This window comes from Panthera pardus, unplaced genomic scaffold (assembly GCF_024362965.1).
Source record: "Panthera pardus isolate Hobbes unplaced genomic scaffold, ASM2436296v1 HiC_scaffold_22, whole genome shotgun sequence".
NCBI classification, from domain to species: Eukaryota; Metazoa; Chordata; class Mammalia; order Carnivora; family Felidae; genus Panthera; species Panthera pardus.
The window spans coordinates 81,275,565-81,302,221 of NW_026526788.1; the positions used below are offsets into that span (position 1 = coordinate 81,275,565).

Below are 26,657 nucleotides of genomic sequence, written 5' to 3' on the forward strand. Positions count from 1 at the left end.
CTTTCTGTGACCAGAGGGCTGGATCAGAGGCATCTGACCCCCATCAGAGAGCAGCCACTTAGCACTAACCCACTCGCCGCTGGAGGCAGGCTGCTTTGCTGGGAAGATGCTTCTTGTCTTCAACAGAAAACGGCAAGCGATCTGTTGTCTGCTTGAAGGAAATAATTCCCCCATCTGTCTTCAGCCCTATTTGTTTCTCCGGCAAATTATTATTCCTAAATTCTACATGCTTTCCAAGGTACTTATTTTTGGAGCTGTCTTAAAGTCCATTCTGGATGGAGAAGGAGATGAATTAGAACCCCCGAGAGAAAAAGAATTTCTCTATTTGGAAAAGGGTGATGAAACAAAGGACCTCCACTTTGGACCTTCACTCGGGCTACCTAAAGCCGAGGTCTGTCGGTCTCTGCAAAATGAGCGAATCTGTAAGGAGCCCAACAAAGGAGATTTTCTGCATCAGAGAAAGACCCTTGCATGCACAAAGCCCTCACCTGTCACCTACTCTGGCCCCAGCTTTTCATCTCAAACGCACCTCCTGCATTTTTGTTTATCCATTCACCCTTGTGCCCATTCAGTCAGTCACACAGGGGTCCCACAATGTTCTACGTGACCTGGTGCTGGGGACACAGGGCTGACCCAGAGCAGATCAGAGACACCTTTCCTCGTGGACCTCCTCCTAGACAGAGGCTCCAACCTATGTGCCTTCAATTCCAAGGCCTCCTTCAATTTCCTTTTCTCCACAGATACATTTAAAATATAGTGTAGCCAGAATGCTAAGACAGCCCCCAAGATTCCCACACACGTCCCACACATTCTCTTTCCTTTCAGGGTGAGTGGAGTCTGTGATCACAATGGGTTCTCACTTCCACAGTGAAGTTATATTATATGGCACAAAGGGCTTTGCAGGTAGAATTAAGGTTGCTGATCAGTTGACGTTGAGTTAATCAAAAGGGAGATTATACCAGGTGGGCCTGACCTAATCAGGTGTGTCTCTAAAAGCAGTCGGAGAGATTCAAAGCAGCAGATTGTCCTTGTATCCACGAGAAAGCAAACATGTTGTGAACTGCCTGTGGCTGCAGCCACGTGGCAAGGACCTGAGGACAGTTTCCAGGAGCTGAGAGTGCCAGCTGACAGCCACCAAGAAAATGGGGACTCAGCCCTACAACCACAGGGAACCGAAATCTGACAAGAATCAGTGATATCAGAAGAGGCCTCTGAGCCTCAAATGAGGCCACAGCCTCGTGTGACATCTTGACTCAGCCTGGAAAGACCTCGGTGGAGGGGCTGGCCAACCCACCCCAGCACATCTGATCGACAAAACCGTGAAATAATAAATAGGTGTCATTTTAAGCCACTTGTGTGACCATCTGTTTTGCAAGAATAGCAAAAATAATACAGATAGCATCTGTCAGATAGTTTTTCCCTTTCCTGATAGCCCATCGGAGCTGAAGCGATCCTACACTGAGTTGACATTATCTCAGCCATAAGTAAATAAGCAAACTGCCTCAGTTAATTACACGTGATGACCACAAGGAAACAAACACATCCCTTGCACTGGAGAACCCTGATTGATAATGCTGTGACCACCACTGGGAAACAATGAAATATATAGTATTTATCAAGGCATGGGCCAATCTTGATGATGGCCTCTGCTAATACGTATACCTGACAAAGCGTTGACATGCGTCCCGTTAAAATTGGAAAATTTTCAGCCATTATTTCTCCAAATCATTTTCCTGCTCTCACCCCCTCCCCACTCTGAGGTTCTAATTGTATGTGTGTTGGATCTCTTGATATGGATGTTATCCTGTAGGTCACTCAGGCTCTGTTCTCTCTCTTTCTCTCCCTCCCTCCCTTCCTCACTCCCTCCTTCTTTCCACTCATTTTCTTCTCTATAAGTTCTGTTTGGTTCATTTTTAATCATCTATTTCTCTCCCCATAAGTTCTGTTTGGTTCATTTTTTACCATCTATTTCTCTCCCCATGATGTGACATGTTTCCATAAACCCCTGAATTTAAAAGCAAAACAACAGACCATGATTGAACCCCACATCGGGCTCCTCACTGAGCGTGCAGGCTGCTTGGGATTCTCTCTCTCCCTGTGTCCCTCTCCCCAGCTCATGCTCTCTCTTATTCTCTCTCTCTCTTTCAAGTAAAAAAATAAATAAAAATAAAGGGAAAACAACAGTCTTATAACAGCTTTTTAAAAAATCCTTGCCTGTTAATTCCATCACCTCTGTCATTTATAAATCTGTTTCTATGAATCACGAGGTCTCCTGGTAACGTATCATGCTCCCCTGCTCCTTTGAATGTCTAGTAAGCTTTGTCTGGATGCTAGATATTTTTAGTGTTATATTATCACTTGCTGAATTTTGTCATAATCCTTTAAAGAGTGCTGAACTTTGTTCTGGCAGGCACTTAGACTGCTCGTGGAGGAGCTCAAGAAGTGCTTCTAACATTGTTATAGGATGGATCTAGACTAGCCTTTACTCCGGGGCTAATTTAGCATACTTTGAAGGCCTGACCCATCTAGGATCTCTACCGAATTTACCCTGTACTCTGTGAGGTCTCTCCATACTGGATGGTGAGGAACTTAATGATCCATTGCCCTGAGTGAGCTCCAAGAAGCGTTCATCTTCTAGCTTCCCAGTAGCTGTTCCTTCCTTGTGAGCTGTTCTTTGTCTGGCCTCATGATTTCTCACAGCACAGGTTAGTTTTTAGCCACAGACCCAACTTCCCCAACTTCTGAACCTCTTTCTCTGCCTGGCTCCCTCCTCTCAGGAACTGTGCCCTGCAAATTCTAGCTGCAATTCTAGACCACTGGGCTCTGCTTAGGTGTGGTCCTCCTGTGCCACTATCCAGGAACTGCCCATCTTTCAGCCTGAAATGTCTTCTCCACCTGTGCCCCACATTCTCACTCTCCCTACCAGTCATAGGAGACGCCCAACCTTCCGTGAAGAACATGCCCAAATGTCTCCTTCCCTGGGCATCCTTGCTGAGTTCTCCGGACCCACAGCTCAGTGTAGACACCCTGACTCGGCACTCACTGGGGTGGCTGCCTCCCTCGCCAGCATGGGCAGGAAACCTGCCTTCTGGACCGCTGTGTCACCAGCACCTAGCACAGCTCCTGGCACAGAGTAGGTCCTCGATAAATATTTTTTAAAGCAGATCAGCCCAATATTTCCTCTTAACCCACCGGAAAGGGACCTGACATGGGACAGCACAGAGAGGAGTGAGCACCCATGAGGGACCGAAGGACCAGAAGAAAGTGCTTGGCGAAGAGCTGTAGGAGGGGAAGATTCCTATAGCAGAGGGAGAGGTGTATAACTGCCTCTTACCGCCCAATCCCAGCACGGTTGGTTTTGTCCACGGTCAACCCTGAAGACCCCTGGGCTCCCACCCTCTGCTGTCGGGACAAGCGCAGCTCCCCCATATCCCCACTCCCCAACACCACGCCGGAAGCGCAACCTCAGAGTGGGACATAACTGACGTGGACCCTCCTTCCGCCTCTCCTGTGTCCCCGTGCAGCCTGCATCAGCTACCAGGGCTCACAGAACTTTCTCTTTGGAAAAACAGGGCTCATGTGCCTTACACAGCTGTGGTTGAGGATCAATGAGGCAATTCAGGGACCAAACAACGGCCCCTTTTGTTCCATCTCTGTCTCTCGGTGATCCTGGCACACAGCGGCCCAGCCGCTCTCCTCTCGGACCGTGCCTCCCCTCCCCCACTCCGTGCCCCTTCGCTCCTGCCTTCTCAACACAGGCGAGTCCCTTGGACTTCTTGGTTGTTTCCTTGGTTCATGCGGTTAGAAAATAACAGTCTGGACATTCCAGATCACAATTTTAGACCTGAATTGGAATCACCTGGATTTCATGTTAAAAACAGAGGTGTTTCTGGACCCCACCGTTCCCAGAGCCCAGGGATATATCTTCCTAGAACATTCTCCCGAGGATCCTGGGGGACACTAAAGTGTGAAGGCCATTCAGTCCTTCCTGGGGTGGCAAACTCCTTTCCCGCCTTGCAGATCTTCTAAGGGAGGGTGCAACTTACGTGGAAAATGCCCTGTTAATCCTTCTTGCCTCAGCCCCGGCTCGATCGGGCAGGAAGCAGATGTGTATGGACCCACATTCTCAGTAGTCTCTGGTCAAAGGGGGAATTTGCAGCTGAACGCAGAACTAGGTGGGTTCTGAGTAGAAACTGTACATTCAGCTCAGGGTCAATTTGCTGACTGATGTCTGAGTTGCTTGGGGAGTGGAGGGTACCCCGAGCCAAGAGCACAGAAGGTCCCAAGTCCCTGTTCACCTGGCACTCTGAGCGTGGGGAAGAAGGATTGCGGGTACTCACCCCAATGTAAACAGGACTGCTTGCCAGGAGCAGCATCCTCAAAGCACCGGTTACAGTTAGGTTGGTCCTAGGGGCCACGTCTTGGTGCCGTGACCTTGGCGCAGGGTTGGGGATGGCAGAAAAAGGCATGTTGGAACTTGAACAGCCACAACTCACTTGTATGGAATGCTGCCTCTCTGCTAGACCGGAGGCTTAGCCCTTTATATAACGTCTTGTAATCCCTACAGCAAACCTATGAGGTAGATCTCCTCATGGTTCCACGAACATAGATGGGGAAACCAAGGCTCAAAGATGTCAAGAAAATTTCCAAGGTCACTCATCTTGCAAGACCCCAGAAAGACTCAACCCAACGCCCTGACACCTAGCCACACCACCCCGTTCATCTTCCATCAGCCCACCTTTGCTTTGGCTGAGACGTGGACGTGGGGCCCCACCCATGCCCCATTTCCTGAAGGACGCTGGCCACAACAGTGTCAGATCTCAAGAGACTGCAGGTGTTCTGGATCCAGCTGCATATCATCGATAACAAAACATTCAGAGCGAAGCTAGTTTGGAGACCTCATCAGCACATGTGCTTCCTGATGCAACAAAACTGATTTCAGCCCTCGGACCCCTTGTACCTCCCGAGAACCTTGCCCTCTGACGTGCAGCCTCCCATTGACATATGCAGGGAGGGGCTGGAAGGGTGGGCAGCACTGAGGCCCAAGGGTGGTCGCTTCATCATTTCCCTCTTCCTGCATTTGGACGGAGACTACCAGCCACTGTCAGTGGAGGTGAGTCGTTGAGGCTTCCAGGAGGAGCACCAAGGATGGGCTCAGGCAGGAAGCGGGTCCCGGAGATGAGGCAGGGGGTCCTGATCTGTCGATGGGGTGGCAGAGCTAACTGAAATGTTTATTGTCCTGGGGCACCTGGGTGGCTCAGTCGGTTAAGCATCCAACATCAGCTCAGGTCATGATCTCACGTTTCATGGGTTCAAGCCCCACATCGAACTCTGTTGATGAGTTAGAGCCCCACGTCAGGCTCTGTGTGGACAGCTCGGAGCCTGGAGCCTGCTTCAGATTCTGTGTCTCCCTCTCTCTCTCTGCCCCTCCCCTACTTGCGTTCTCTCTCTCTCGTTCTCTCTGTCTCTCTCTCTCAAAAATAAATATACACGAAAAGTTTATTGTCCTTTGTCAAATGGCCTTTTCTCAACCCTTTTTACATGGAGAGTTCAGTGGTTTCACTATAGCCAGAGCCACCAGCAGATTAATCTGGCGAAAATCTCATGTGGAGGCCAGGACTACAGGAAGAAAAATGAGATTCTGAAGACTCCAGTCTGCCTACACCTCTCCAGCTTGGTTGGGAAAAGGTAAATCATTTTGCCCCCCTTGATAACTGTGAGAAGAAAGGGAATGTTTGTTTTACTTCCTGTCTTATCTCGCTGACTGCTTCATTCCCTAAAGAAAGTGATCTTGAAGCCCAGGCACTGAAAACTTGAGTATTTCATCTCCTATGACCTACGGGCTCACCCCAACCACTGGAAAACATTCAGCAAAGCCCAGAGTGGCATTTCTCGAAGCCAGTGGGACATCAAAACCACCCAGGGAGACACTGCTTCCAGCCACGATGGAGTAAACAGACAAAGGCTATGAGGCAACAGCATTCAGACACTGGATACAAAGCAATGGGGGTCTGCAATCCTGGATGGAGGGGACGTGAGAGCAGGGAGCCCTACGACTGTCCCCACCCAGAGGAAGCTTCCAGGCTGCAGAGCAGAAAGGGGAAACTTAAGAGAGCCCAGGAGCCTCACTGAGTGGAGGAGGCAGAGATCAGGACTCAGAGAAGCTGAGGCAGCCAGAATTGGGGGGCTAAATACTGAAAAGGAGTGACCTGCAAGGAAAGAAGAGTTCTGACAACCAGCAATGGGTCCCTCTAGCCTTTGGCCGAATACCGGTCTTTGCATGCTTGAGGGAAAACTTCACAAATCCAGAAAACGAATTACCAGGAAGTAGTAGGTCAGACACTTCCGGGACTTAACCCAGAGCTGGAAACACTTCACATTCCTACTGGCCCTGGTGGAAAGATCTCGCATACACAGGGCGTTAAGTAGAGTCCTTGACAGTGGGGCTAAATTAGCCCTAGACCGGGGCTGGGCAATTCCTCGTTGGTGTTGGCAGAAGACTGTCCCAGATGCTGTAGTACATTTAGCAGCATCCCTGGGCTCTACCCAGAAGGTACCAGTGGCATCTGCCCCAAGCTGTCGAAACCAAAGCGTCTCCAGACTTTAACAAATATCACCCAGGGGAAAATCATTACCGACTGAGGACCAATACTCTAGACTAAAGTCTGCTGAAAGTAAGCCTCAAAAGGATCTGACCGTTTTCAAGTAACTTGACCTCATGCCAGAACAAAGTTCAATGCTCTTTAAAGGAATACAACAAGATCAGACACCTGCGCTGGGTCACAATGGCCTTGGCTGGGCTATAGACATATGTAGTTTCTTAAAGTTTACCAAAAAGATAAGCTAAAGAAGCTGTGGTACGTATACACAACGGACTATTACTCAGCGATCAAAAAGAATAAAATCTCGCCATTTGCAACAACGTGGATGAAACTCGAGTGTGTTATGCTAAGTGAAATAAGTCAGTTGGAGAAAGACAAGTCACATGGGATTTCACTCATTTGTGGAATTTAAAAAACAAAACAGATGAACACAAGGGAAGGAAAAATAAGATAAAAACAGAGGGAGGCAAACTATAAGAGACTCTTAAGTACAGAGAACAAACCGGGGGTTGATGGAGGGAGTTGGTTGGGGTGATGGGCTAAATGGGGGGTGGGCATGGAGAAGGGCACTTGTTGGGATGAGCACTGGGTGTTGTATGTAAGAGATGAATCACTGGCTTCTACTCCTGAACCAATATTACACTGTATGTTAACTTGAAGATAGATAGATATAGATAGATAGATAAGATAAGATAAGATAAGATAAGATAAGATAAGATAAGATAAGATATTAAATTAAAATTTAAAAAGTTCACCATAAAAAAATAACCCAAACGTCTATTGACAGATGGACGGATAAAAATATGTGGTATTTACATGCAATGGAATATTATTCAGGCGTAAAAAATGAAGACAATCCTACCATTTGTGACAACATGGATGAAACTCGAAGACATTATGCTGAAATAGGCCCGCCCGTCACAGAAGGACAAATGCTGCATGATTCCACCCACATGAGGTATCTAAACTAGTCAAACTCACAGAAGCAAAAACACAGGATTGTGGTTGCCAGGGGCCGAGGAAGGGGCAACGGAGAGGCTGGCTGAGAGGGTAGAAAGCTCCAGTTATGCTGGACAGTCCGTCCAGATGAGTAAGTGCAGAACTCTGCCATGCCACGCTGCGCCCGTGGTTAACGGCGTGGGATTACACACTTCATGGTAAAAGAACAGATCTCACGTTAAGTATTCTTACCAACAAAAAACAACAAACAAAAAATTAACATGCAGAAGAACACAAGGAAATATTTCGAGGTGATGGGAGGTGATGGGTATGTCTATTACCTTGATTGTGGTAATGGCGTCACAGGTATAAACGTATGCCCCAACTCATCAAAATGTATACATCAAATGTTGGCAGGTTTTGCATACAAAAAAATCAGTTTGCCATGATTCTTATATGCAGCCAGAATTGAGCATCACTGCCAAATCCAAAAAAAAAAAAAAAAAGCTAAGCAGGAAGATAAAAATAATAGAGGTTTGGGAAAATCTTGAAAAGTATGGCCAAAAGGCGATTACCAAATACGGAAACTTTCTCTGGCTCCTCTAATGATTAAATGTAAGAAATACATTTACAGGATGAGACTTGGCTTGCATGCCCCAGCGTGTGTCTGTCATCAGAAAGTTCTCCACAACCAATTAGAAGATACAAGCACATCTCCGAATTCCATATGGTTCCCTTCCCGAATCAAGTGGAAACCATCCATGCTCTGCTTTTGCAAGGACTCTCAGTCAGAATGTGGCCGTGCCTGCAACACTGACAGCAACCAGAGTTCAAATTACTGAGTTCTGGCTATTTTTATGTCTGAAACTTACCAGGTATCTAAGCAGGGAGAGAAGGACCCTCTGTGTTTTTAATAGTTTGGGGCATTCTGGAGTCAGCAGGGACCAAGGCTTTGCAAACCAGGATCTCCAGCACCCTCACCGCCATCTGCTTCGCATCCTAGTTACCTTTCGGACAACGGATCGGGTGTTTGTTCCTATTACAAGGCAGATTAAGTAAGGGGATGAGTGGCTAGACCATCGCTGGGACAGAGCTAGGCTGATTCACCGCTTATCTCGGAGGAGAGGCAGCGTCTCCAAGCATTAACACAGCCAAGACCAAGGCCACGGTTTTAAGGAAATGCCAGTTTCAGATGTTAAACTCAGCTCCAGCAGATTTGTGAGTCATCACTGGAGGGACTTGAAATCCACGAGGTTTTTGCAGAAACAAAATTTCCAAAACTCATTTTTACTGGAGAAGCAGCTAGTTTCTTCAAACCTAGTGTACCTTTGTGCATGGAGAGCTCATTTTAGTGACCCTGTTCATCTCCCCCCGCCCCCACGAGGTACCTGATGGTCACAGTCCAGGCAGATTAACTGATGGCCTTGGAGTTGGCGAGAGAGAATGAATGGGTGGCTGGGGCCAAGTCTAACAGGGCCCAGAGGCTGTTAATTGGGCTCTCTCATCAGTTCAGCTTGGAAATTGAGCAAGGAAGTTGACTTCTTCCTGGATCTCCTAAACTAAATGATATTGACATGCCCTAGTGGGAATAATATGAATAGTTCAATGGATATGGAATATTTTAAATTGTGCAGTGTTTGCTGCTAACAGAGCAGATCTCGGAAGTAAGAAGGGCAGGAGGCATGGATCCTATGTTGGTTTTCAAACGTGGCCTGCCCTTGCACAAAGAGGGCCCTGCCCAGACCGCTTCCCAAATCATTGTAGACACAGTGAGGACCACCCAGCTGAACAGCCTGCTGGCTGTGGGAAGGTCTCGGACTGAGTTTAATGTAAGATTTCAGACTCCAGGTTACTCCCGAGCAGTGGGTCCACAACTTCCAACTGTTGGCTGTCACTGGTAATTGCAGGAGGGGAAGGCGGGGGTTGTTGGGGCCACAAAAAAGTGGCGGCTGTGACTGTCGGTATACTTAAAGCGTTCTACGATCTCCTGCAAAGATGTACTTTTCCACATTGTTACCTTCAGCGTTGCTATAGGAATAAATGAAGTTCTATGCATAAGAAAATAGGGACACAAGAGTTGCTCTTTGTCATTTACGGTTTAAACTAGAGCCAGGAACACTTCTGTAAAATGCATGAGGATATCATTCAACAAGTTTTCCTCTCTCTGGAGGACCGAAAAATAACCTCAATGAAAATCATACAATGATAAAATTCTGTCCCCATCCGATTAATTACTTATGAATAATAATATCTCTGGTTTCTTTCAATTATATTCTAATTGCACACCTTTTGCTCTGGTTGATTGGGCGATGAACTAATGAACAACTATTACTGAATTTAATTAACACCATTATTTCTGTGGCCTTTATATCTCTGTTGTGAACATGGAAATTCACAATCCCAGGGCTGGAACTGGAAGAAGCCAGCCTTTCACCCTGCAGAACAGGTTCTCGCATTGCCCTGGAATAAGGAAGCCCAGGGTGGGGAACAAAAGATCAGGGGTATTTGCCAGCATTCATGGGCAGGCCTTCCTAACAACAGCATCAACATTCAGAAAGGCTACCGTTTGGTAAAACATTAGTGATTTGCATACTGCGTTTATCAAAAGAGGTAAGTAAGCTCTATAGGAGTCAATTACAATGGCATTCGTGATGTATTCCATGTACAATAAAGAGCTGTCAGATTTCATGCGTGTTTACTTTCTGAAAAGATAACCGCTCGTGGCTTATACTAGCTTCGGAATGCAAATATGTCTCAGAGCGATGGGTCTGTCTCACTTTGACATTCTAAACTCCAAACTTCTCCTTTTTTTTCCCCCCACAGAGTAGCTTCTGTTTGAAAATTAGATCTCACCCTGGGAAAAGAAAAGACCATTCTTACAGGCCTAGCTTAAATCATTCTATTTTAATTCGACCAAGGCAGGTCAAAAGATGTTTCTCTGCATAACACACAGAAAACAAACAGGAATCTGTTTTTAAAGACAGGGGATTACTAACTCACAGAAATGTACCGCAGTTTCTAGACGTGGATACAAATGAACTCGGTCACTATTAAATGTTGGCAAATGCGGATGTGTGTCCTGTGTAAATCACACTCATCCGATACGCGTCCCCCTTTCCCAAACTCAAAGAGATGACCGCCTCTTGTCCGAATTTGCTGGGGAACACTACAGACAGATGATGAATTTATTAGACCAGATACAGCACCTGAACTGTCTGCTGGGGAGCACCTCCAGGTCCTCCAAATTAGGTTGTGTGCCCACCTTCCCGCCCAGGTTCAGCCATACCTCATATCTGCCAGCTGTCTGCTCAGCTGTCTTCAGGCCTTGGTACATACGGATGACGCAAACCTTGGCTCTTCTCTGGGAGGGGAACCACTTACTCTTCACGAAATCCATGACCATCACATGGTTTTTCAACTCTGTACTAAACGCTTTTATCTGGAAGGTCCGATGCACGGCCTCTTCCCCGTGGCGGGTGGCAAACCCCTTCTGATGACTTTTGGTAGGAATTCCAGAGTGCTGCATGATACCCGGAATCTTGTGACTTCAGCTGGCGAGCCTGGCAAACACAATTTTCTTTGTTTGATCCAGGTATCGAGAGCAGCAGGAGGGACTCGGGAAGGGCGCTAGCTGGGACCTCTCCCGGTGTTTCCAACTCCAGAGCTGGTTGTGCCCAGATCCCAGCTGCCAAGCGTGCGGGATGTGTATGTGGAAACCTTGAGGGTGACCTTTACGTGCCTTAAAAATACTCCGTCTGGCTGCTGTCCATCTGTCTCCGGTGCCTCTACCTGTGTTCTCAGGTCACTCAAAGTCGTCTCTGATTTCAAAGACACATTTCTCTTTCCCGCTGGATTCAAGTTCTGCGCGCAGAGCTCGCCGGTTACTGCGAGGTTCAATGTGTTCTCAGCGTCAGACCCCTCAAGTCCAGATGAATTATTTACAGGACTGTACAAAGGACCCAGGAGTGATGGCTGCTGCTTTTTAGAATTCCTGCCTTGTCTTACCGGGACCAAAAGGAATGAGTGCAGACTCCTGCCGACACAATGAGTGACCTCAGCCCTGGAGAAGATAAGAAACACGTCCCGGTGAAGAAGAGAGCCGGACACAGAAGGAGCGACGGCTGCAAGCAGGCATTGGAAGGCAGTGCTCTTGTTAGGAAGCACTGTGTCCCTGGGGAGGGGGGGTGGTGCACTAGCTTAGTGACGGCTCTGGTCCCAAGCCAACCACGCAAAGTCCCGTCAGCACCCTGAGCCTCAGTCTCCGGTGAGGAAAATTGGAATAATCGTACGTGCCACTCACAGGGATGCTGGGAGGCTCAGGTGGGCAAGATCGGGGGACAGAGCAGTGGGTCACAGAGTCACATAGGCTTCATCTCCAAAGTGTGGTTGCGTGCTTTCTGCACAGTTCTCTCTGTACATAGAACGTAGTGAAGGTTTACACGATGCTGAGAATCATTGGCTCGTGAATCATTTGGCAATGCAGGTGTACGATGTAGTCCTTTTCCATCTCACTTCGTGTTTTGGGACCACTTCTGTTAACGCAGTAATTCAGAGGTGAAAATTACAAGCCTCGGATCAAGTGTTGGGCCGGGAGAAAACTGATGACAAGCACGGTGGCCGTGCTCCATGCACAGCACCCTCCTCTGCAGGGGACTGACTCCCTCTTGGTTTTCAGCACAGATGCCCCTTGAACAACCCTCCAGCCCCACCTGAAAGCTGTGGGGGAGGCCGAATGCAGAAGTGACTCCGAATGCCCTTCCTGAGACAGAGCATCAGTCCCTGGCCCAGGACCACACCCCCTCCTGCTGCAGGCAGGGGCTAGCACTTAGGCTGGGAATGCCAAACATCCACCTTTTGAGGCAATGGCAATGTGGAAGCTGAGAACGAAAACAAAGAAGGAGAGGGAAAGACTTTAGAGATAATGGAGTCCAACCTTCCCCTTTGAGTGTGAACATACCAGACCTTCAGACATTCACTATGATCCACACGGTGAAGTGGGGTTACTGTGCCTTAAGCAGAACACTGTGGGTTCTCCCTGTGGTCCTCCCAGGGACATCGATAAGATTGTCCAGTCCCAACTGATGGCAGCGTGGTTCCCACGCAAAGTGCCACACGCCAAGATTCAAGCCTGAGAGTCATGCTGGACAGTCCCCAGTGAGTCACGCCATGGGGCGCCATCTTAGATTTGGAAGTTCCATGATAAAGACAGCCAGGGAAGAAGTTTGAGCAATAACGAAAGAAAACTAAACAAGGGCAGCAGGGGAAGAGGGCATCTGCTTAGTTCTCTGGGGGCTGTGAAGGCCATTCCTAGGTCCAGACAGTCACCATTTGAACCTGCTCGTGCTGATGCCTATCTGCTCCACCCAGCCATTCTCTCAAGCCTGGAAGTAAGGAAGTGAGGAGGTGAGGAAGGAAGGAAGGGAAGGAAGGGAAGAAGGGGAGGAAGGGAAGGAAGGGAAGGATAAAAGGAAGGAAGGAAGAAAGGAAAAGGAAGGATAAAAGGAAGGAAGGGAAAGGAAGAATAAAAGGAAGGTAGGGAAAGGAAGAATGAAAGGAAGGAAGGGAAAGGAAGAATAAAAGGAAGGAAGGGAAGGAAGGATAAAAGGAAGGAAGGAAGGAAGGGAGGAAGGGAGGAAGGGAAGGAAGGGAAGAAGAGAAGGAAAGGAAGAAGGGGAGGAAAGGAAGAAGTGAAGGAAGGGAAGGAAGGAAGGATAAAAGGAAGGAAGGAAGGAAGGAAGGAAGGAAGGAAGGAAGGAAGGGGAAGGAAGGAAGGAAGGAAGGAAAAGGAAGGAAGGAAGGAAGGAAGGGAAAGGAAGGATAAAAGGAAGGAAAGGAAAGGAAAGGAAAGGAAAGGAAAGGAAAGGAAAGGAAAGGATAAAAGGAAGGAAGGAAGAAAGGGAAGGAAGGGAAGAAAAGGAAGGAAGGGAGGGAAGGGAGGGAAGGGAGGGAAGGAAGGAAGGAAGGAAGGAAGGAAGGAAGGAAGGAAAGAATAGAAGGAAGGAAGGGAGGAAGGAAGGAAGGAAGGAAGGGAAAGGAAGGATAAAAGGAAGGAAGGGAAGGGAAGGGAAGGGAAGGGAAGGGAAGGGAAGGAAAGGATAAAAGGAAGGAAGGAAGGAAGGAAGGAAGGGAGGGAAGGAAGGAAGGAAGGAAGGAAGGAAGGAAGGAAGGAAGGAAGGGAAGGATAGAAGGAAGGAAGGGAAAGAGGGAGAGGGCAGGGAGTAGAAAAAGGGGAGGGAGGGAGAAGGGAATGAGAAAGAGTCTTTCTAGGAGCACAGCATTCCAAAGGACCCTGTGTGATGCAGAGGCCACCGAACTGCCCATCTCACGGCCTTGAGACCAGCAATGAGAGGTTTGCTGTCTTCCCTGGGTCCAGAGTTGTCTGGCTCTAGTGACAGCCGCTTGCCACAGGCAACGCTCCCTGGGGCCCTAGAGACTCCCAAGATCTCCGAGGCCAGCGGTGGCTCTTACGTCCCCCAAGGCCACAGGCAGGATCTGGGCTTCAACCTGCCACTGCAGCCACAAGAGACAGCAGTAGCGTGACCTCGTGCAGGTCTCCAGAATTCCTGGCCCACAGCCCTGGCAGGAAACCTCAGGACCGTCAGATCCGAACCCTCCTTACGCGGAGCAGGAAGCAGAGGCCCAGAGGGAAGGAAGGAGCACGGCTGGGGGATGGGCCCCCAAACTAGCCTGGGATTACAGACAAGCCCCCTCCCAACAGCCTTCGGTCCCTTCTTCACCAAGCTTCCCGGCTGCTGTGGCTTCGCTGCAGGTGAGGGCCCAGGGATCCAGACTGTCTGTGGACAGAGCAGAGAGCCGCCCCCAGCCCGGGACGGGCCTCCCCAGGAAAGGTAGCAGGCACACTGCAGAGGGAGGCCTCCTCCCGTCTGGGTGCTGAGCAGGGTTGGGGAGGGGGGGCTCACACCGCCCTGGACCCTTGGAACCAGCATTCCTCATCCTCACCGGGCCCCTCCCCGAAGTCGCTACCGCACTGCCCAGAACACGGTCTCTGTGTCAGAAGCCCCCCCCCAACCCCCGCCCCGGGTCACTCGCAGCGCCGGCCCCGCAACCTGGGGAGCACTGCACATCACCTCTGCCTCGGTGTCCCCATCTGTTTAGTGGGGTCACAACCGGCCCTTCCTCTTCGGGCTTCTGTGAAGACAGAAGGAGCTAGAACACACAAAGTGCTCGGGACAGCCTGGCGCTGGACGTGTGCTCGACAAATACCAGCCGTGATCGCTGCGAGAGGGCAAGTGCTTTCAAAGTGGCCAAGAGCCAGGCACCGTCTTTTACCCAGGCGGGAAGACCGCTCGGGGGAAACAGGACGCCAACCGGACACGGGAAGACCCACATTCCAGGACTCGCTCCACCAGGCGGCCCCGATTCGCCCAAGCGGGGAAAGGAGGGAGCATCCCCGGGGCAGACCCGTGTGACAGCACCGCGCAGGGCAGTCAGAGGTGTGTGGACACTGTGGAAAGTGTGCGTACTTGGAAGCCATTCAGATGCAAGTGTGTCGTGAAGGATGAGAAAACAGCGGAAGGAGGAAGTGCCAGGCACAAATGCGCATGGAGCTAACTGTCGCCCAAAGGACAGAGAGCCAGTCACATCTAGCATCACAAGAGAAGGACATCCGACAGTGTGACGCCGTCTCACGCGCCCGTGTGGCCCAGAGACACCGGACACTTTGGTCTGCCCAGAGCCCCGCGCCATGAGCTCTCCCCCCAGCCCCCACCCCGCAGGAGCCGGCCCGTCTAAGAACAGCGTGTGTCTGACCTCAGTTGACTCGCTCAGGGGTGTGTGCCAGGCCAGACGGAGCCAGTCAGAGTCTGTCCTGGAGAGTCTTGGGTCCCGGAACCGAATAAGAGCGGTGGCTGAGGCCACAAGACGGCCCACATCAGCCACTGCTGGAGGAGACGGCAGGTGTCCAGATGGCTCTGGAGCCCTGGTTCCCGCCTATGGGTTCACTGAGAATCTCCAGTACCTTTTTGCTTTTTAAGTTTATTTATTTGCGAGTGAGACAGAGAGAGCACCAGCGGAGGAGGGGCGGAGAGGGAGGGAGAGACAGAGAATCCCAAGCAGGCTCCGCACCGCCAGCGCGGGGCCCGACGCGGGGCTCGAACTCACGCAACTGTGAGACCGTGACCCGAGCGGAAACCAAGAGTCAACTTGAACCAACTGAGCCGCCCAGGCACCCCGAGACTCTAGTACCACTGCACTACCTTCTCCGTTAGGCTTAAGCTATTCGAAGTGAGTTTCTGTCACTTGCAACCAACAGAGTTTGGGTCAAGTCTTGGAAGTGAATTCATTTATTAAACAAACGCATGCGACGTGCTTGCGTGTGCCAGGCTCCAGACACAGGCAGACAAAACGACTGCACAGGCTGCTGTTTCGAGGAGCTCGCTGCTCAGCACCCAGACAGACACCTCCACAAGCAGTTCCTCGTGGCCCCGTGAGCGCTTGCCAGGAGGGGAGGTTTGCACCACGCTGATGGAGACCCAGAGAAGCCCTCCCATAGGGAAAGATACGGCACGAAGTCTTGAAGGAGCAGGGATGTACCGCTAACCCCCCGTGGCTGGCTTTACGTGGGCCAAAGTCAACTGCAGGACATCACTTTTCACTTTTAGTTCATACGTCTTGTCATAAAGCACATGGCCAAAAATGGGGAAGCACTAACTGAAACCATATTTACTGCAAATAATCCCCCCGCTCTGGAAAAATGACTTTCTGAGTCTTTAGCTGTGTTTTTGTTTCCTAAACCAAATAACTCAGTCAACTATAAAAGTTAGATCTCTGACCTTATTAATGTCCTGCAGAAATTCTATTTAATTTCCCTAAATTGGTCCCTGGGGTGACTGACTAAAACTGAAACATTGTTAGCAATTGCTATCCAATGACACCAAATCAACATAAACGAGCCTTGAATGTGTTTAGTGTTGAAATATATGTGAAATTAATCTCTTATTTCTCCCTTGCCCCTGATACAGCATATGCAGGGCTGCAGAGGATGTGCAGTGAAGTATTTAAATAATGAATTATTCAAAAAGAAAAGGAACTGCAGGTACCTGATGCCAGAAATTCATGCCTGTGAATTCTTAATCTGTTCTCCAATGGGATTAGCATTTACGACTATGAAAGATGTCCTAATTATGCAGAGTTTCAGAGTTGATTTTCTGCAGGGCCTGCGCAGATCTAAAAAGCATTAGGCAACAATAAAAACAGATGACTATGAATTTCTGAATTCATAATTTGGTTTCCCTTTTGGGGGAAATGGCATTTTTATTTATGGGTGCTTCACTCATCAGGTGGGAGCTGAAGTTTTCTCTCTTCTCAAAGGCGCCGCGCCTGCTCTAAGCGCATCTAAACCACCGTCTTTTCAAAACGGATGTGTGCAATTCACAGGGCTGCCGTACATATGGCTGATGCAGGGTGTCTCCTCTGATTTCCCATCCGCTGGGTTCTAGGACAAAACAGAAGGTCTGAGAACGGCTGATCATGGGATCTTGCGCCTTTTAACCCAGTTAGGAAGGGACGGCACGTTGGCTTGACGAATGTCATCCCCTTGCCACATCACTCAGCTGGCTGGGCTGGTCACAGCACTGCAGACAGCGGTGGAAAAAGTGTACTCATCTCAGCGATCAGTGATCGTTGCCCGATAAATACTTGCTCAATGGATGAATGAAATGACAAGGTGCCAGCTACCTTTTCTTACATGCATCCCTTTTCCTTGTCCATAAATGGAAGACATTTTTTTTTCTTCTCCTTCTGTAGACGATGCTGGAAACCATGGTAATTCGATAGGTCTGCCAGCTTTCCGAGGTACGGTGGCAAAACCAGGGAGGAAACAGGAGCAGTGGCCCAAACCATATTGCCAGTTCCCCCACAAGGCTCACCTCCTCCCCCTTCGGCAAGCGATCGGTAATCATTCACTTGGTTCAGCTCTGCGGCAACTGCCCTGATTATGCATTCAAAGCCACTTCTAAAACCAAAGCAACCCACCTTCAGGGAGAAATCATATGTCCCTCCTTCAAGCTCACTGAAAGGGGTACATTATTTGAGGACAATGAATGGCACTGTCACGTTTTGTCTCCGATGTCTGAGCAGATTTTGAATAAAGGGAATCAATGACTTTGTTGGAAACTATGCTTGATTTCAAAGCAATATTTTGGCAAGCAAGAGTGGGGGTGAAGATTATGGTTGAGATTTTAAGGAAGCAGCAAACTCAATTTGCTGTTTACATCCTGGGGCGATTTTACCCAAAAGGAAAACCTGGAGTGTTGGCCACCTGTCACTGCCCTCCCACGAGAAATGGAAGCCAGCTGGGGCTGTGGGCAGCAAATGGCCGAGTCTACGGCTGTGACCTGAGTGCAGACACTCGACTTTCTCCATGGGTACTAGTTGCCAGTGCACTCGCTGTTATTCTTGGCCATGTTTCTTTCCTTGCATGAATTAATTTTTCAGTGAATGTGTTGAACAAATTCTTGAAATGCAGTATTTATCAGTAAAATCCCCAAGCCCCAGAGGAAACCACAGGACTAACACCCACCAATAGTACAGTTTCGGCCAAACCCCCAGATTTGCCCAGATCCCCCCCTGCCACTGGGGCAGCGGGTAAGTGGCTGCTTGGGTGGCATCCAGATTCTCACCCTTAATGGAGAGTGGCAGGCACCTGTGGGCACGAGGCCCCAATCCCAGGCCTCAGTTGGCACTCGTTGAAAGAGAATGGCCTTCTACCTGCACACCCACCTGTCAATCAGGCTCATGTCCTGTGCTAGGCAGTCCTGTCCTGGGCAGAGGAGGGGCTCTCTTTGAGCCCCCAGAGAATCCACTCACTTGGGACCAAGGTGGTTCTCTGCCTGCATTATGGAGGGAATACATGTGGCCAGCTGGGTCATCCTCAAACACCAAGACCAACAACCAGGATGGGCAGGTTACGGATTTCCCCAAACATGATAAAAATTGGTTCTATCTAAATGATAGTTTGTGCATGCGTGTGCACGCATGCACACACACAAACGAAGATGTGTACTATTCTGTGTGTTTTCTAAAAATAAAATAGGCCCAGTACAATTTACCTTTTAGGTCATTTCATATAAATAGAAGAATTTTCTAGCCACCTCACCTGTCAATAAATGCATATGAGGTCAGCAAACTACGGCCTGGGAGCCAAATGTGGCCCACAGCCAGCAGGTCCGCCATGGCCAAGGGTGGTTGGGGGCTGGCAGATCCCTCACTTCACAAGGCTCCATCTGCAAGGCCCACGATGGAACATTCCATGCCAGCGGTGGCCGGCCTCATAGTGTCCTGGCCCGGCCTTTCCACCTTCCCAGTTTCATTCGCTCCGGTGCCTGGGGTTCACTTTCTAGGTCAGCTGCTACCCCAAGTGGTTTCTCAAATTCTGCTCTCGGGAGAACCGAGGTGGAGCCCATTTCCAGCCCCGCTGTGGTACCCCCTCGCGATTGCTCTTCATCGAGTTCCAGTTCCTCCCTTGACGTTGAACGCTAATGCCCCAGACGCTTCGGTGGTGCCCATTCTGCTCTCAACGGGTAAGTTATCAGAATCTCCACTAGGTCCTTCTAAGGTCCGGCTCAGTGCCTTGCTCATAACAGAATCCCAATAAATGTTTGCTGCGTCCAACAGCAAAATCACAAATGCAGCCACATATAGGACTAAGAACTAAAGCCTATGTATCAGGATCCTGCCAAGGGCCACGAATCAACCCAGGACGTTGAGTTAAGCACCATTTAAAGCAGCTGGTGTGACTCAGAAGTCAAGGAACTCTTTCCATGGACCCACCTGAGGGTCTGTGTCACTCTCCTGGAGGCATCCCAGTGAAGGACTGTCAAAGACTCAGGCAGATTACAAAGAGGCTAAATGCCACGCTACAGGCTTTCCTCTGATTCCAATCTGTCTTCAAGGGCACATAAGCCTGAAGAAATTTCACAAGGTGTTATGTTTAAACACATGCCAAAGGAGTATAAGGCTATCTTCTGTTGTATTCAAAAGCAGGTGAAGGGAAAGGGTGAATATAGACCAAGCAGCATTTGCCCTAGTGGACATCACTGTTGAGCATCACTGTGGGCCATCAGCCAAAAAAAAATGGGCTTGTGGGGCACCTGGGTGGCCCATCCAGTTGAGCATCTGACTCTTGGTTTCAGCTCTGGTCATGATCTCACAGTTTGTGGGTTCAAGTCCCATGAAGCCTGCTTGGGATTCATTCTCTCTCTCTCTCTGTCTCTCTTTCTGCCCCTCCCTGGTGTGCTCGCTCGTTCTCTCTCTCTCTCTCTCTCTCAAATAAATAAATAAACTTAAAAAAAATGGGCTTCCTCATAGTGAGCTCCTCTCCCCCACCATTTCTCCAAAGCCTGCAAGCCCAGATGCCTCGAGCCTTTTCGAGGCTCACCCCTACTAGAAGGTGGGCACAGAAAGTGTCTGTTGAATGAATGATGCTCCCCCATTACAGCAGTCTCCTTATTGGGGCAACAGGTTTCTATTAAGAGGTTTGGATACGACTCGGCAAAGCGCACACCTCTTCGGTAGAGGATTCCATTTCTGTGTTGTCTTTGAAAGGATCTCACTGCGAGGATGCCCACAAGGACTCCTGAGTCATCTCCTCAAGTATGCTCGCTCGCTCTCTCTCTCTCTCTCTCTCTCTCTCGATCACCTGGTGGGCCAGACTCCCCCAGCCACTGCCAGCAACTGTCTTCGAGGCCTCCAGAGAGGCCGCCGCACCCAAAGAGCACAAAAGAATTGTGGCCCCCACCTCAACAGGAGAGTGAAACCAGCCGGACGAGTCTGTCCAGGATCTGTGTATGGCACACACTATCCACCTTCCCCACTTCTGTGCCCAGACACCCCGCCATGGGCGAAGCCACCTGCCTGTGCAAATGTGCTCTCTCCCCCCCCGGCGGTCCCCCCGCCAGGTTCTCAGCCCTGTGGCTGTTCATTCTTAGCCGCTCTGCCCGGCCCGTGTCCCCAGCCAGCCGCTTCACCGAGGGGAAACAGACCTCGGATTCCATTTCTCCTCCCTGAGGGCTGACCACAAAGTGCACCCTCTCAGGTTTCCCGCACACTTTCTCTCGCTCGGCTTTGGTTTCCCTCTGCATTTGCTAAGGTTTCTCTGGGTTCCTCACCCTGCAGTTAAAATTCGAATCGGATAACAGCCCTATTTTTAAGCAAAGGAAAGAGCCTTCTGTTGGGGAACCAAAGTGAACAAGGAATACAGGGCCTGACCAGTCCGGTGCCCTCTTTGAAAGGAAGAAAATAAAAATTCCGAGAGTTTTTTTTTTTTTTTAACGTGAAGAATTCGTCCTGCCTGCCCACTGAAAGAGCTAAAATAGTTTTAAAAGTTATAGACGGAGGCCTCTGACAAAGGGACACTCTTGGTGTCTGAGCTAGAAAATGAGTTAATTCGGCATCCAAGACCGGGTCCCGCTGGGCAGCCGTTGGTCGAGCTTCCTGTTGACCACGGAGCCCAGACTCTCCCGCTCCTGCCCCTGTCTTGTTCCTGCTGAAGCCGACACAGCTCACCCCCTCGAGCCCACCGGATTCTCAGCGAGGCCTTTCTTGCTCGTGCATGCGCTCCACAGACACTTTCTGAGCACTCCATGTCCAGACGACAGGTACAGTTCCAGGCGGTAGGAATACAAAGTTAAGTGAACACAGATTCTTGATTTGCACACTGTAGGCGGGAAGGTAAATGGTGCAGCCACTGTGGAAAACAACGCGGTGGGTCCTCAAAAAAGGAAGCACGCAATCACCCTGTGATCCCCAGAGCAATTCCACGTCCGGGTATGTACCTAAAAGAACTGAAAGCAGGATCTTGAAGACATCGTACACGACGTTCACAGCAGCAGCATCCGCAAGAGCCAAAAAGCAGAAATAACCCAAGTGTACTTTCGTGGATGAAGAAATAAAACGTGGGTGGAGTATTACTCAGCTACGAAAAGGAATGAGGTTCTGACATGTGCTTCAATATGGATGAATCGTGAGGACATTATGCCAAATGGAGTAAGGCGGACACACTATGAAAGATACGCCCTAATTCCACTCATCTGAGGTACCCGCAGTGGTCAAATTCATAGAGACGGAAAGTAGAGTGGAGCAGAATGGAGCTGGGGAAGGTCGGGGAGGGGAGTTATTACTGACAGGGAGTTTCAGTTTTGCAAGATGAGAGAAGGGCTCCGGAGATGGATGGAAATGATGGCCGTACCACGATGGGAACATACTTACGGCTGCTGGTCTGTACACCTGAAAAGGGTGCAGATTGTAAGTCCGATACTATGTGTATCGTACCACAATTAAAAATAATTAAAAAGGGGCCCCCGGGTGGCTCAGTCAGTTAAGCATCCGACTCCCGATTTCGGCTGAGGTCACGATTTCACCGTCTACGGGATCGAGCCCCACGTGGGGCTCTGCACGGACAGTGCAGAGCCTGCTTGGGATTCTCTTTCCCTCACTTTCTGCCCTCCCCATTCACGCTCTCTAAATAAATAAATAAACATTAAAAAAAATATTTAAAAAATATTTTTTTAAAGAAGTTTTTTAAATGTGGTCCCTGCTCTCAAGGCTCTTAACATCTGCTGGTTCTGGGACGGTGGTCTCCAAAGCTGGTCTAGGCATTTGCACAGATATTCTGTTGTCCACAGGGGAGGGAAGGTAGCAGATGAGATTGCAACTTGATGTGTGCTGACTTTTGTCTCATCTTTTAAAATATCTTTACAGAACTCATTCTATAAAGAACTATATTAGTACAATATAGTTCGCGGTCACAGTTTATAGATAAAAACTGGGCCTATCTGGAATGCCCTAAAAATTCCTTACTGGTGAGGATGATTGACCAGACGCTGTCTGGAACCCACTGTCTTAAAAGATGGGCCTGGGGAGCCTGGGTTACTCTGTCAGGTGAGCATCTGACTCTTGATTTCAGCTCAGGTCATGATCCCAGGGTGGTGGGAGCGAGCCCTGTGTTGGATTCCGTGCTGAGCATGCAGCCTGCTTGGGATTCTCTGTCCCCCCCTCTCTGCCCCTTTCCCCCCACTCTTGCTCTCTCTACAAACAAATGAATAATTAACTCATTGAGAAATAGGCCCTTGCACCTCAGCAGGGGGCAGGTAGACCCTTCCCATAATTGGAATTGTTTCTTCCTCAGGGCGGGGTAAGGGTGGTAGCAGGGTAAGAGTGTCATAATCCAAGTTCTGACGACAACCACAAGTGGCAGTGGGATGTGGCCCCTGCTCACCAGGCCACCAAACCCAATTGAAAAGGGCAGTCAAGGTTTCAGCGCAGTGACCCTCTTCTCCCTTTTCTCCAGGGGAGTCCCGGGGAGTTCGTGCACTGTTCTTTCTGGGGGCTTTTTCTGCTGCTCCTGGGACTGTCACCCTGCAAGACTGTGGGCAGCTGAGCCTGGGAGACCCATCGCTACGTCACCGCCAGCTCTGTCCCTGGGGCCAAGCTCTCCCATTTGCCCCAAGGTGATGGGGTGCGCTCTCAAGCGACCAGGATCAAAGCCTGCCATTAGGTGTTCCGCTGTGGTTGGTCTTCTTACGGCCCCTACTCTCGGGGAACGTGCACCATGCTCCTCTGGGACCAGGGGGATGGCACTCCCTGGGGCTGCCTTCAACACGTGCCTCCTGCCAGCCCCAACAGCATCTTAGACCCAGCCACTGACCATCTCCTGTCTTGGGTAAATCCCAGGTCCACCCTGAAGGCAGAATTTTCTGAGACTTTCAAGAAAGATGCTCATCCCTGATCTGGGCATGCCGGGAGACACTTGTTCCCGGTGCATGGAACAGGAGGGGGACGTGAAGTTTGGAACTTCTAGTGCCTTCTCTCCCCTGGGGTCAAAGCTGACAGCAAGGGAGCCGTTGCAGACACGCAGAGGGCGATCAGATCTGGACAACGGGGAGCAGCCAAATGAAAGTATCCCTGACGACCACCACACTCTGGACTTGCCAGGCCCATACGCAGACACTGTTTAACCTCAGTCTGAATTCACGACTGCCACCCAAAAGCATCCTAATTACGTGATCTTTGATTTGGTCCTAGCTCATTTTTATTGCTGGCTTTCATAGACCAGGGGACTCTTCTTGGACTTTACTCCGCCTGTTACCACGTCCAGTAAGCAACAGTGGGGCAGGGAGAGGGACGTCGGCTTGGGTGCCCCACCACCTCTCAGGAGACACCCTTGGTCGTGCGGTCATTACTGGCCCTTCTGATTCCACCACCGTTTCTCCCCACACGCGGACCCAAGCCCAGTCGCAAAAGACAACAGGAGGGAGGGACAAACAGGACCCTGTGTATTTACTTGGTGCGGAGGTAGGGCGGATCACCGTGACTTCAAGCGTCTCTATTGCTGTCACTCAGTTCCCCCACAGTTGTCTCATTTTCTTCCTGTCTCACTTGTCTATTAGGGGACACAGGGACATTTTTATGTTTTCTTATATCTCAGCCAATTGTGTTCACAGGACGCTTCCTACCCTGTGATCTTTAATCTGATTAATAGGCTTAAGCCCCATTTTTATGTTATCTTGTCTTGTCCTGCCTCTGTTCTATCAATCACATCACTGTGTAGAAAGCAACCAAACTTACACAATAGAAGCTTATTCTTCTTACCCAACTCGTTTATCCTGGTCTCATTCGTCTTGCTGTTCTCTTTCACCTGACTTCTTTCAGGGATTACATGAACACTCACATGTGTTAAATTAGTCTACAACCTCGTAAGAGGGAGTTACGTTTGCACAAAATACTGCCACCTGACAGCCCCACAAGCCGCTGTAGATAAGGCAGGGCTTATGCGTGAAATTCAAGGGCAATGAGGAGGGCACCTGTTGGGATGAGCACTGCGTGTTGTATGGAAACCAACTTGACAATAAACGATATTTAATATTAAAAAAAAGAAAAAAAGAAAAAAAGAAATTCAAGGCTACCGTGCCATACACAGCAGATGTCCTTCCAAGAAAACTCACTGTGCACCAAGAATACTGTACCAATCTTTTTTTAAATAAACTGGTGATGAGTTCTTTTCTACAGTTACGACTGTTTATGGTAATGCTAATCACTTGCAAAGTTTGTTCCAAGTTTGTCCTTGCAACGTTCTCTCAAGCAGGTTCTAGCCAATGGATAATTTCTCTCTCTAAAGAGAGCTCTTTAAATCACATGACCCTACTGTCCACAGATGATGGGGTAAGGGGTGGAGCCTCGATTCAAGCTTAGCCAATCAGATTGCCTCAGAGAAGCTTAATGATCAAAGACAAGGAGACAGAGCCAAGTGGACAGGAGTAACCGACTAGAAGAGTGATAACACTGAGGGCCGCCATTTTGGATGAGACACAACCATGGGCATGGGGATGACCAGAGAAGTAGGGATGCACAGAGCATAAAAAAGCAGACTGGCAGCAAAGATGAAAGGGGAGAAAAAGATGCCAGGACACCCTACTCAGGCTTGCCTGTCCTTACTTAGGATCCAAGGAATACACTTTTATTCTAACCATAAATCCCACTTTTTTGCTCTTTCACAAGTAGACGCTTGTACCTTGCAGTCAGGCAATCACACTGGCTAGGATGCGGCACGAACATCTGGGGGCCTCTCATCAACCCCTCTTTCTCAACACCAGGAGTTTCTCCCAGGCAGTCGGCTTCACACACTCTGCCTTCTTTTTTCTTTCTTTCTAATTTACCAACTGTTCATGAATGGCCTCTGGAGAGGGCTTCAGGGACACACTGCCAATTATTTTCCAAGAAGAAGCCCAAGTCCTCATGATGGGAACTTCCAAGGCTTAGTGCACTCATGCTTTGGTTATAACTAATAGAATTTGCAAGTTGAAAGGAACTGTATATTAAAGAACCATATGGCCCAAATTTGCAAGATAATCCTGATTCCAAATATTCTGTTCAACGTTCAGCCAACCTATTCTTATTTTAGAAAATGTTCTCCTTCCTTCTTCTGTTGGAGTCAGAGAATAAGTATGGCCCCAGTAGCCAATCTCAAGGAGTCACAGTCTAGTGGAAGGTTAAAAACGCAGTGTGTTAGGATTCCTTGGGGCTGCAAATGGCACAAACCTCCCCCTACCCTCCTACACCAGGCTGGACAAAGTGAGAAACCCAATGGCTCAAGGAATCCTAGGATAGATTAAAAAAATCAAACTGCCAGAAGGATAAGGATTTATTAGAAATCAGGAACAAATGGATCCTCAGCATGGACTCTCCTACTGCCTACTTACTTATCAATAAAGCAGAAGGATAACATCTCTCATAGAGGGCTTGGACAAAAGATTAAATTTTAAATACGTCAGAAAAATGCCTAGAACAAGGTAAGAAAGTTGGGGCACCCGGGTGGCTCAGTCAGTTGAGCGTCCGACTCTTGATTTCAGCTGAAGTCATGACCTCAGTTCGTGAGTTCAAGCCCCGCATTGTGGAGCCTGCTTGGGATTCTCTCTCTCTCCCTCTCTCTGCCCCCCCCCCACCTTGCTCTCTGTTTCTCTCTCTAAATTAAAAAATAAAAACTTAAAAAAAAAGAACAATGTCAAGAAGGAGCTCAATCAATTTCCCTATTTCCCCTTACAGATGTCTCATGGCAATTACGAAACAGTGGGGACCAAAATGGAGGAAAGCCCACCAACATACAGCTTGTTACCTGACATGCCTTGGATGGGGTGTAATGGAAAATGGAAGACTGAGGGAAACAGGGGGGAAGCAAACAGAGATAAAGCGGCTTTTGAACGACAGGGGAGAATCTCCCAGGCATCTCCGAGTCCACGACATACACTCTTTTCTCAGCCAACCAGAGAGTTCTCCCCCTCCCAGGACAGTTGCAGAAATTATCTTGAAGAAAGTGTTATCACTAAGGAAGTCACACCTCCTAATTTTCCAGCAAACACACAGATACATAAAGTGTTAACATGTAACATCTAAAGATAGAAAAATAAAAACATAATGTGCATGGAGCTGATTCAGAAGATCTCTGTAGATTCAAGGATGAATTCAGACTCACTCAGAGAAACTGATACCTCTCTGGAATTAGCATGTAACTATTGATTTGAAAAATAAGTGGGCATTCTCAAATCAACTGGCATGGATGGATGCTGATTAGATTTAAAGTACAAAAACTCAAGGAGACAACAG

General features: G+C 49.0%; 1 protein-coding gene across 3 annotated transcripts in view; it reads right to left on the minus strand.

Moving 5' to 3' along the window:
* Nucleotides 1-12,025, minus strand: part of CUNH10orf90 (chromosome unknown C10orf90 homolog) — a 217,122-nt gene extending 205,097 nt beyond the window's left edge. The window contains exon 1 of one of the 3 annotated variants that reach the window (XM_053910031.1): nucleotides 10,828-12,025. In XM_053910031.1, coding sequence (XP_053766006.1) covers nucleotides 10,828-11,067 — 240 coding nt within the window. In that variant the 5' untranslated portion in view covers nucleotides 11,068-12,025. The remainder of the gene's footprint in view (nucleotides 1-10,827) is intronic. The other 2 variants (XM_053910032.1, XM_019424621.2) reach the window with 2 other exon arrangements.
* Nucleotides 12,026-26,657: the final 14,632 nt, after the last annotated feature.